General features: G+C 42.9%; 1 protein-coding gene across 5 annotated transcripts in view; it reads left to right on the plus strand.

Moving 5' to 3' along the window:
• The window catches only part of LOC147033820 (disintegrin and metalloproteinase domain-containing protein 12-like), an 868,480-nt gene that overhangs the window by 83,666 nt on the left and 772,314 nt on the right, over positions 1–12,500 (plus strand). For 3 of the 5 annotated variants that reach the window (XM_085871421.1, XM_085871402.1, XM_085871411.1), the window contains exon 2: positions 7,718–7,815. The exons of 1 other annotated variant lie outside the window; for it this stretch is intronic. In XM_085871421.1, the coding sequence (XP_085727547.1) occupies positions 7,718–7,815 (98 nt within the window). Of the gene's footprint in view, positions 1–7,717; positions 7,816–11,527; positions 11,602–12,500 lie in introns of all 5 variants that reach the window. One more of the 5 variants, XM_085871429.1, reaches the window with a different exon arrangement.

A 12,500-nucleotide genomic window follows, 5' to 3' on the forward strand; every position in this document is an offset into this window, starting at 1 on the left:
GGAAGGACCTTACACGATTGAGGATGCCCAATCGGCAACTGGCTTTGGAGGCCAGGTTGGAAATGTAGCTTTCCCAGGAAAGATCATTTCAGATATTGAGACCCAGAAGCTTGAATGAAAGAACTTCTTCAAGAAGATTGTTGAGAAAGTAGATGGGGGGTGGGGGGGATTCCAGACGGTCCTTTTGGAGAGACATAGTGAGAGTGTGAGATTTGTCAGGGTTGAAAGACATGTTCCACGTGTTGGACCAGTTTGTGATTTTATCCAGATCTGCAGAGAGTGAAGAGGCCGCTGCTTGTCGATCTGATCACTGTTGCTTGCCGATCACTGAAACAATTATCAGATCCAGATTTGGATCTTCATCAAAATTGAATCAATTCTTCCTTGTCACACGCCCAACATATCCAACAAGTTTCATCCAAATCCGTCCAAAACTTTTTGATATATTTGCTATATATCGTTTTTGGCCCAATCTCTCAACGGCGAAGAATCTCTTTTAAAAATAATTGCAGTAGTAGGATCAAAATCCGGATCTTCACCAAAATGTCATCAGTTCATCCTTGTCAAACATCCAACCTGTCCAAAAGTTTTTTTTTATCTCTATCCATCCGCAACTTTTTGAGACACCCTGCACACAACAAACAAACAGACAGACAGAAAGGGCTGAAAACATAACCACCTTCACCTTCGGTGGCGGAGGTGACAATTACAGGCCCATACTTTTTACACTACTCCGGGGTATATCCCCATTAGTCGAGAAACGTTTCTTGGCTTGAAGCAATCCTGGATGGGTCACCTCCTCTGTGAGAGGATAACTGTGAGAACAACAATAACTCACATACACTTTGCAAAAGACACCGTGTGATCTTAAGCAAGCAGTGCTAGGAGCCCGTTCCTCCAGGATAACGTCTTTCCAAAGGATGGTGCACACAAACGAGGCCTCACCCTGCCTGCGAAGCACCAGGGTGGGTGATGGTTAATATCTTGCTCGACATTCAAACCCAGAATAGACAGCTCAGAGGCGAGTGTGTCTATCTCTCAGGGCTCGTCCATCCTGTCACCACGTACAATATGTTAATCTACTTTTAGTTCGACATTCAGGGTGAACAAAATAATGTGTAACTTTTATTAAACTACACTTTTTATTATCGATTTATTTTGTTTTGTTTTTGTCCAATAATGCACAGAAGTGGTTTGTCTCTTTTTTTTTGTGGGAAAATGTTTCAACGGGTTCAGGGTATTCCCATGGATGGGAATTTCAGCCCCCCCTACTAACGGACATTTTTCTTATTTTCTGTGAATTTTCATTCATACAGAAACTGATTAAGGAGGAAAAAAAAAATTCGGATGAGCTCAAATATTATTATTTCATACATGTCGTTATATAGATGATATTTGTGTGGTTAACGATAATGTTTTCGATCGGCAGCTTCGCAAGATTGATCCAGATAGTCTGAATACAAACAGCAGTGGGAATGATTGTACAGTTGCTGCGTATCTGGATGTGTTGGTTCGAGTTGGACAGAATGGTTTTAGTAAAAGTGTATATCATGAAGTTTATGATTACAGTTTCCCTGTAGTCTTGTGCACCTTTCCAGGTAGCAATGCACCAATTAAAATGGGTTACAGTGTCTTTTCATCTCAGATACTTAGAATTGTTAGAATTTGTTTCAGTAAAGGATGATTTTGTGGAACGTGCTGAGAAGGTTTTTATCATCATGTTAAACAAGGGATATTTGGCTGATTGCTTGATCAGGTCTTGTGAGAATGTCTTTCGACTCCATCGTCACTTATTATTTTAGTTTGGTTGGTTTTCATGTTAACAAGTTCTTAATGCATTGCATCTATTAATAATGAATTAATTATTTTATTGAGGTAAATTCTTTAATTAATATTATTGATTAAACATATATTTCTTTATATATTTATCGATGATATTAAATAATGGAGGTATTTTGATAAAAATACAATAAATAAATAATATTTGTGAAATACATTATAAATAAGCATTAAAATAATTTAATGTTGGTTCTCAGGATACGCAGTGCAGAATGTTGAAATCGGTTGTTAATGACAGTTTGAGTATTTGAATGACAAGTTTGAGTCGATGGTTCGATGGAGGTGCTGTATAATGGACATGTCTACAAGGTAAAGTGTTTATCGCTTAATATATTATCACGTACCGTGGTGTATGATTACGGTTATTCAAATGTAGTCATACTTTATACAGAAGTATTAAATAAGTTTGAATGACGATATTGCATTGCTGCATTGACTGATTGTCTGGACACAACTTTGAGGTTGTGGGTCCATTGATGTTGAGTAATCTACTGATGTGGACCTACAACCGGGGTTGTGGATCCGCCGTTTGGAGAGGTTCTGGGCTTAAAGGATGGAAACCTCGATGATAAACGGGGCCCAGCTCATGATCAGGGTAGTTGGGAAATCAGTTGATTGCTTGTAAGTTAAGGTTATAACTTCAAATGAAATAGATTTTGTAAGTACTTACCAGAACATAATGCATCTGTGTTTGTGTGTTTATATTGTTGTGAATTTGGAAGCTTACTGCACACAACAGCTAGGTCATATAGATCAGCTATATCGGTAAGTATGTGTTTCTAGTTAGGGTCCCGTCCTATGTTTAATGGGTGATTCATTGTACGTGCGCTGTGAGTTATTTTATAGTTAGCATTTTTACATTTTAAACTTCAACAACAACAACGCCCATCTTCGCTTCTTCAGCATCGGCCTTTCCCACGTGCATGCGTGTCAAGCACAGCTGTGGGCGGAGTCCAATGTGCCAGGCGGGGTTTCTTTGGATTTCGGTCCAAATACGGGCATGGCGCCCCTCTCAGCCAATCGGAGGGGTACGAGCATGTCTGCCGCCTCTCGGCTAATCCGGGGAGTCAACACAACATATTGCTGCTCGACTTCCTGGTTGAGGGGTGGAGACATGAGCACCCCCCACCCCCCCCCGACCAATCTCGGACGGCCGGAAGATCGCGCGACACGCCTCTCCAATGAGGAGGGGAATGACACGAGACGGATCCCTCCCACCTGTCAAGAATAAGGGATAATTGTGTGGGGGCGACCCGCTGAGAGAGTCTTCGTCTTCCCGCCATGAATCGCCTGCCTGCGAGCCAGAGGAGAATCGCTTGCCTGCCTACCCAGCTGACTTGCTTTGCCTGCCTCGTCGCCTGTTTTGCTGGTGGAGCGTGCTAACACCCGACACTACCCTCCATACATGGTGCTTGGAGCGGCATCGTGTTGCGGGTTCGAGTCCCACCAGGCCAGATCATCGAGAACCGCATGAAGCGGAAAGGTCCAAGCTCGATCCTTACCTCCAGCTCACCTTCCCTCCGAGCTGGGGGTATCAATAAAGGCCGTGGCCACCATTTCTTTTTGGTGGGGGGGGGGGTGTCTGTGTGTGGGCCCGTCTTTTAAGTAGAAACGTTTAAGTGTCATGTGTGTAAATTGCATTCCTTTTATTTGGTTAACTGTGCCTTCTTGCGTGCTCCCCTGCCCCATTATAAATAAATGGCCCTCTTGTTAAATGTTCCAGCTCATTTCTGTGTTTCTTTCATTGTCTTGGCACGGTGTGTATTGAGAAATAGCGAGGCTGTTTGCGCTGTAAAATTGTTCATTTGGACCGATGGGCTTTGGTAACCTCCGCTCGGGTTACACACGGTTCAGGCACGGTAAGGGCTCATTCCGCTCGAGGTCCGTCGAGGGTGTGAATTCCCCAGTAGCTTTGCCCGCGTGGGTAATTAGGTATATTGAAGTTTGGCAATTGACCCTACCCCACGCGGTCGAATTATTGACGATTCATGGTCCAATAAGGGACCCATGCCTTTCGGACTTATCCGAGAGTCACAACCTAAATTCCGGGTGTTCGGTTGGATACAACTCCACTGCTCCACCTAGTGGGCGTTTATCGCCACCGAACCCCGGCCCACAACAATATATGTCGTGTTTGTATGTACATGTACGTGTGTATATATTTATATGTCAGGATGTGTGGGGTGTGTGTGTGTGTGTGTGTGTGTGTGTGTGTGTGTGTGTGTGTGTGTGCGTGTGTGTGTGTGTGTGTGTGTGTGTGTGTGTGTGTGTGTGTGTGTGTGTGTGTGTCTGTGTCTGTGTGTGTGTGTGTGTGCGTTCTTATGTCTGGCTTCCTTCTTGGGACTATGATGCAGTAATTGGTCTTTATTTGGTTAAATTTTTGTTTATTACAGTAAGAAAATGCTTCAACAAGCAATTCCGAGCGATGTCATTCGTCGGTGATGAAGTGCTCAATCCAATCACCATGCCTCTGTATAACAGATGCCACACTGACACTGAAGTTGTGGGAAAAGAACTTAAGCTGGTGTCCGTCTAATTTCCCATCTGATGTTATTTTTCAACTTCTACAGTGTGTGTGGGATGTTTTCATTGACTTTCGCTTTGAGGGACCACTGTAGGTAGTCGTTCGGGAGGAGACAGATCCGAGGAGTAGGGAGGCCTTGGGTTGTCGAGAAATGAGTGAATCAGCTGGGAAATGTCATCTCACAAACTCCATAGCCCCATTAGAGGTATGCGGTGGTGCACGATCTTGCTGGATGACGACTGAATTAATGGTGATGTCTTGCTTCGTTCTCAGTGCTGGAAGGAATCTTCTTTGCAGCAAGTCTACACATATATATCTGTGTTAACTGTCAATGTTTGTCTGACTTTGTTCTCAAATCAGAAATGTCCGATTGTCCCATCAGGTTCGATAGCACATCAAACCATTATTTCACAATGGAAGCTGGATGATCAGTATGTTTGTGCCGTTGGTATTCTGCCCAAAATCAAATGTTCTGTTTGTTCATGTGGCCGCTGAGATGGAAGTGGACCTCAAAACAAGAGAAGGAAATTTGGTCTTTCATACTTGCAGTGTCTCTAGACCTTGAACCATGCTATAGATGTGCCTTGTTCTACTGTTTTATTGGTTGGTAGGATGGCCTGGATGCATGCACTTTTGCCTCTGAGTTGTATATCTTCAGTTTGAATCCCAAGCCAGATGTAAACTGTCATCCTGGTATCTCGCAGGCAGGGTGAGGCATCTTTGTGTTTGCCATCCCTCTGATGGACGTTAAACTGGGCATCCCATTTGCCAGCATTACTTGGTGGACGTTAAAGATCCATTTTTGTCCGTCGCGATGAGTCGGAGAGCGAGATCGCTGGCACTCTGATTTTAAAAAAATATATATTTGTTACAAATTCCTGCTCTAACCTGCAGGGGGCACTGCATCAGTGGTGGCACAGCCACACTCCCAGCAATGAAGCAACCAGCAGCCACAGGCTGCAAAATAAATGAATCAGATTTACATTATTTATCCTTTAAAAAGAAAATAACTCCAAAGCAAAAAAGAAAGTAGGCCGAACGAATGAACACAACTTCAAAAACAACTCCTCAACCCCCCCCCCTCCAATTGGCTGATTATTGTGGGGTGCTGATTGGCTGTTGAATGCATGCTAACGATTGGCCGGTACATTTTGCTCATCAGAGTCCAATGCCCTCAGTGTTTTGCAAGCTGTCGTTATAGATGTTGATTTGTTGAAAAGGGAGAGCCCCAGATATCACAAATGGGTATCCTGTTTTCCTGATGGACCATGTGATGTAAATGTATCTCCATGGCTTCTCTGATTCTCCCCTTCGTGCTGGTGAATGATGGATGTGATAGGTTTGCGATCTCACCCTAATATGTGATGATTATTGTCTGTGCATGATTGACAATTACTGATTTTTCTCCTTCCCCTCTTCCATTACGTGCCTGACGTTCTTTCAATCTGGTGGTCAACGTCCTGCCAGTTTCACCACTGTAAACTTTGCCGCATTCACACGGGATGCGGTAAACGCCTGGATGGTGGTTAGGAAGCCTACTGTCCTTGTGGGTGTGAAGATTGGATTTAACCTGATGTGTCGAGCGATGTCGTACTCTTTGATACATTTACATCACACGGTCCCTCAAGAAAACGGGATACCCATGAGCGATATCTGGGGCTCTCCCTTTTCAACAAGTCGACATCTATAACTACAGCTTGCAAAACACTGAGGGCATTAGACTCGGATGAGCAAAATGTACTGGCCAATCATGAGCATGCATTCAACAGCCAATCAGCACCACACAATAATCAGCCAATGGGGGGGGTGAGGAGTTGTTATAAAAGCTGTGTTCAATCGCTCCAGGTACTTCCTTCCTCCTGTCGATGGGCAGAGCATGTCGTTTGAAACGTTGAGGCCAACTTTTTTTTTTTTTTTTTTTTTTTTTTTGCTTTGGAGTTATTTTCTTTGAAAAGTATCAAGAATGTAAGTATCTCATGTCAGAGCTCGTACATGGTGAAAGCCCGAAACCTTTTAACTTCTTATTTTCAAACATATTGCAAAGGATCTTTGCTTGAGGTCCTCTTCTACTGTTGATGGATGAGGTGTGTGTGTGAGAGGGAGACAGACAGACAGACAGACAGACAGAGACATGTTTTTTGTGGAGTGTGATACTCCAAAATGATCATCATGATCTCCTGAGTTGATGATGTTAATTAACTACAAAGAGCCCAGAAGAACTCCCATGTTTTAAATGCATGCCACATTAAGGTTTGTCGAGCAACTTCATCGGTCCTTCCACGGCGTGACATTCTATTTTCAAAAAAAAGTAACAAAAAGAATGATAACATCGTCGTATCATTTGGCAAGAACAATACCGAATGTATAATGCCCGCCCTGGCCCAAGCACATCTGGGCTTGGTGAAAGGCAAGAGAATGCTCAAGCAGTACAACAGGCAGGTATGTTGCCATGCTGTGAAAACCAATTAAAATTTGGTCCAATGGACCAACGGTCCCACTGGTTTATCGAAATAGGGTAATAATTGCATCTTATCAAAGTGTCATTTACTATATTTATAGACAAAAACAAATCAAGATATTGCCACTAATTGCACAACATGGACATGTTATGCCTGGTGGTGGCTTCATCGTTAGGGTGATGGTCTTGGGATCTTTGTGGTCCTCAGTTAAAATCCTGCTTGGCTGTTGAATTAATGCCCGGTAGGGTTGACTCGGTCTGTCATCCTTGTGAGGTTGGCAAAATGAGTACCAGCTTGCTGGGATGATTGAGCCATTTGAATATCTTGTGTGGGAATGGAGACCCGTCCAGGATTGTGCCCAACAGCCCAGGAGATTACTTTTGCAGGACTGATGCTCTGTGCAGAGTATGGTCCTGATGGATGGATGAATGGATGGACATGTTGCATGTTTGTACCGATATGCGGGTATGCACATGCGTTATCTTGCTTATGCACATGTATGTTCAGTTGCTGAGTAGGGGGACCTGGTAATGCACTGGGACTTCCCTCAAGCACCTATTCTTCGGCCAATGACATTAAATGCCATTTTGCTCTTCATGATATTGAGAGCCAATAAAATGGCCCTTGTAACATCATGATATAATTGCGAAGGAGTTGCAACTTAACATCATCTCAAAGAGATATCCACTTGAGAAGATGTCCCAATCCACCTAGCATCCCGATGCAGCCGAGCTACCCTGATGTCATTGACATGCAAATGTACAAAACTTTAATAATGATGCTTTTTGACCCAAGTTTCAAGTTGAAGATGTTAAGATTGGCACGAGCACAAAGCCTTCTTTCCTAATAATCGATGCAATCACCATTTTCCCTCCACCATTTGTTTCCCTCTCAGAATCCCTTCGAGGTTTTGACAGCAGTCGCCATCTGGAGCAGGATGTTACCATTCCCGTCGCCGTCCCACTTATATCCAAGACAACAGGCATGAGCTTGGTAAGATCAGATAAAACCCGAGGTGACTGTGGTGATATATTAAGGTTTATGCGGATGTTGTGGTGGGTTAAGGAAATCTAGAAACATGCTTTCACCTTCGTTCACCCACTCGCAGCCTGTTCTGCATCCCTCGCAAGCGCAGCACAAACACGATGACCCCTGGCCTTGGAATGGGACCTAATCGACGCAATAATGCCTGTGAAGGCTGCAATGTGGCGAGCCAAAGCAAAAAAGCCGAGACACCCCGTGGTGCTGCGTCAGCCTCGCTCTGACTATAGTGTGAAGGGATCGCGATGGGAAATGTTTGTGCGTAAATCGAGAGCCAATCTCCATCTTTCATACCTCTTGGTTTTGACAACTTGCCTTGAACTTCATTTGATGGCTGCTTTATGCCTTTTAGAACACAGGCATTTAACTCTGCCTCCCAAAAGGTCCTGATGTTTTCATCACGTCGTCATCGGTTGTAGTTGAGTTCAATCGGAGCACATTAAAGTAACAAATAGGGAATGAAGACGTGTCAGTCACCGATCCATGTGAACATTTGGAACAGAAGGAATGCATGAAGTGCTATTTGTATGTAAGTTCCATGGTGTTATGGTTAGCACTTTGGAATTTGAATCCAGCGATCCGAGTTCAAATCTCGGTGGAGCCGTGCTTTTTTTTTTCTTTTTGTCGTGTTTACTCTCACCCCTTGTTCATCAAAGACTTGTCAAACATCCAAGTTTATGATTGCGGTTACAGATATTGTGCCAGATATTTTATTCATTGTTACTTCCATCTGGATGGAAAACATCTTCGTGACAATCATGTCAAATTATTTTCCGCCGGGTTCTGCGAGCCGACGTCTCCTTTGGTGGTCTCTTAGCCCCTGATTTTTGTCAGGTTTCTGGAAGGTCCAGTGTTTCTCAGACTCCTGTAAGCCCATGTGTTCTGCTGCGATCTCCATATAAGCCCCACTATTCTCATTAGGTACACGAGTCCCTGTTTGTCTCTGACATCTCGAAGCCTCCGTGTTCTGCTTCGCTCCTTGAGCCGTCTCCTCCTGCCGATTTCTGTTGGCCCCTGATTCCTGCTTTACCACTGCTTCCTTATTGCTTTTCCTAATTATCTCCACTCTTCTTTTGTTTCTCCTCTCACACACACACACACATACACACACACACACACACACGTCTGTGAATACCCCTGTTTTTATCTTGTCTTTTATTTATTTTTTTATCATACCTCCACTGCTGAAAGTCTCGGAGGCATTATTAAACTAATTACTTGGCACGAGCCGTTCTGCAACTCCTATCTGGCAGTAGCTGATTTGTCTTCCCTTAAATTATGACATCATTCTCTTGTTCGTACCCCCCTCTCAATTCTGCTGGCCGTTGTACATCTTATTGTGCTTTCCTTTGCAATTACTGCTGGCCAGAGCAGCCAGCTCCTTTTAAAGTGATCCGGTCACCTCCATCATCACAACTTGCACTGCCTACTAATCGATCGTGCAGTTGTTTCTGGCACGTGCCGCGGTGTGCCTCATCACGATGACCTTATCTCCAGTCAGAGCTGCATGTGTATACATTAGAAAGTGGTTGCACCATGCATTTTGTTGGAAATTTTATAAGGATAGTTGTAAAATTTGTTCAGCAAAATGTTTAGGGTCAATAAGGAGAAAACGATGCAAGTAGGCGGTACGAAATGCAATTGAGAGATGATCCTTGGTACCAATCTCCATTCAGCAGATCGGAAAAACCTCCACTGTTTCATTGTATTCTTGGAACGTTCTCCAAGTGTTCCTTTGAGTATCCGTGCGGTTGGTCTGTGTTTGATTGTTTTATACCTCTCAGGCTACAACTCTTCCATTCCCACATTTGGAAGCCTTGACACACATTTTCCCATCCTTGTCATGAATTTTCTCTAAATATGGGGTTGTACTTTTTCACGCTGGAGACAACTGCTTTGATTGATACTACCTTTACTGTCATGGCCCCATTGTAAAAGACAACAACAAAAAGAGCCATCAGAGATTGCAGACCCTCACCAGGACTTGTTTTTTTGTGGTGTATTTTGTGTGGCGTTTATGTAAGTTGGTGTGTTACGTAATTAATAAGAGACATATCTCAAACTGGCAGTGGTGACCGGGTACCATGACGTCCTGCTTTGATGCAACCCACCTTTGATCGGACACCTCACTCTGACCCATGACGTTTTTTCATTATTAAATTAAATTTATAATGCGATTAAAATATACTCAATTCAAATCAAATGGAAGAACAAACAGGTAAAGTCCTGCATTGGATTCATCATAAGGAACCCAAACAAGAAAAAAGTAAAGATGAAGTTGTCAGGAGGAACCTGGATGGGATTCGCATTTCAGCTGCTGATTCTCTACCCTCAAACCCATCCAGACACAGCCAAGTGAACCTTGTTCAAAAAAAAAAAAAGAACCCAGATCAAAAAATTAAATAATTCTGGCTGCCAGGCCAAGTGTCCAATCAAGTTGAAATTTAAAACATCTATTCTCCATCACGACTAGATCATAATTGTGAAGTTTCACATTGATTTATTTAGCGGTTCCAGAGAAAACATTATTTAATATTATTCTTAAATCCAATATGGCTGCCAAACCATATGACATCGATTATTCCTGAACAGACTTGCACTGGTATGCCTTGGGGAACATTTGTGTGAAGTTCCCCCTCAATCTGTCCAGTCATTCTGGAGAAGATTTTAAAATGTTTCGGGTAAATCCAATATGGCTGCCAAACCATGTGACCTACGGCATCGTATGTGTGAACCTTTTGTTCCTCATAGATACTTGGAAAGTTTCACCTCAATCTGTTCAGCCACTTCAGGGAAGATTTTTGAAGGTTTAAAAAAAAAAATGGCTGTCAAATGACGTGACCGATGATCCATAGATGGCCCTCAAAAATTTTCATGCTGATCTGATGTAGCCTTCTACATATGCAATTATGATGTCATAATGAAAGCACCTATGATATCACAAAAATCACACATTCGCCAGGATGAGTACTTGCTATTTGCCATGTTTCAAGTTTTTTCCTTGGTACGGTTTCAGAGCTACATCGGACACTTTGGTGCAGAGATTTTTCTTGGTGTGGTGTTCCAAAGTTTTTTTTTTCCGTTTCCTCCAATATGGCTGCCAAACCACGTGACCTATGACGTCCTTATTATCATTAAAACATTCGACATGAGTCGCCGCACCGATGGGGAAAATTTCTTCTCAATCCGAGAAGCGGTTGCGAAAGTTCTATGCGGACAAACAAACAGACAGACAAACAGACAGACAAACAAACGGACTCAAACGCAATACCCTCCCTCTCCTTCGGCGAGGATAAAAACACTGCTATCAATACTGGGAACTTCCAAAAATACCAAATGCATTTCCAATGATATCCCTTAATAATTTGTTGAAGATTCCATGACAAAGCTAAGACGGGAATTTTGGAAGAGGTGTGCTCGAGAAATGTTGGGCCAATTAATCTTCACTTAAGTTGAGATTATCTTCATTTTCCCTTGACCTGCCTCTCACTTGCTGTTTCAACCTTTGCCTTTGTCTTTACGATTGCTCTTCATTACATGACAAGTTTTGGCTGAAGCATGTGTTGTGCTTGACCCTCCCGGATAATCGAGACCAGATAATCACGTTGAGGGCTGGGCGCAATATTAATTGTATGGCAATGATCCCTTGTGCTTTGATTTCTAGTTGATGTCGATCGTGAGCGGCTTTGGGCACATCCATGCAACTGATGTTGAAAACCCTGCCTCGGGAATTTTCAGGTTCCATTGAGATTGCCGCCACATTAACACTGCATTCCTCCATGATTCTTGCCTCATCATGGGCAACAGTTTAATAGCTGGTCACATTTAGCGGCTGCAGCCACCTGATGTCTCTTCAAGGGACGATCAAACTTATACAGCCACCCATGATATTTTACAACCAGAATATTTGGGCATGCCTTTTCCACACACAGACATGGAGCAATTTATTTATTTATTTATTTATTTATTTATTTGGAACTTGCACCCACTTTGCTTAAGAATTTGATGCCACCTTGAAGCTCAGTTTTACTCATATCCAAATTGGATGATTGAGCAAACTTCTGGATTATACTCTGAAACGGCAATCAGACTCGTCACGTCCCTTTTATTTAACAGCTCAATCTTTGGCAAAAATATTGCGAAAACATCTCCCATTGAGAAGCATGACAGTAAAAAAAAACAATTGCACTCGGAAGAGCGCATACCTCCGGCACACAATGCCTGATCCACGAGAACATATCGGGCCCATTACATTTTTGAAATGTCATGCTAAACAGTACGACATCATATTTGGTCCCATCTCTCAATGGTGAAGATTCACTTTAAAAACTAAATAATTCTCGAATCCAGATCCAGATTTGGATCTTCACCAACATCGAACCACTTTGTCCTCACCACATACCCAACATGTCCACCAAGTTTCATCCAAATCCATTCACAACTTTTTGAGATATCGTGGCAAATATTAGTTTAGCCCTTTCTCTCATTGATGAAGAATCTCTTAAAATATTTTTTTTTTATCAGATGCGGATCTGGATTTGGATCTTCACCAAAATCAAATCGATTCGGCCTTGCCGCACACCCAATATGTCCACCAAGTTTGGTTGAGACCCGTCCGCAACTTTTTGAGATACCCT

Source organism: Eptatretus burgeri, chromosome 1 (genome assembly GCF_056783735.1).
Source record: "Eptatretus burgeri isolate ZD-2024b chromosome 1, Ebu_testis_v1, whole genome shotgun sequence".
Classification (NCBI taxonomy): Eukaryota; Metazoa; Chordata; class Myxini; order Myxiniformes; family Myxinidae; genus Eptatretus; species Eptatretus burgeri.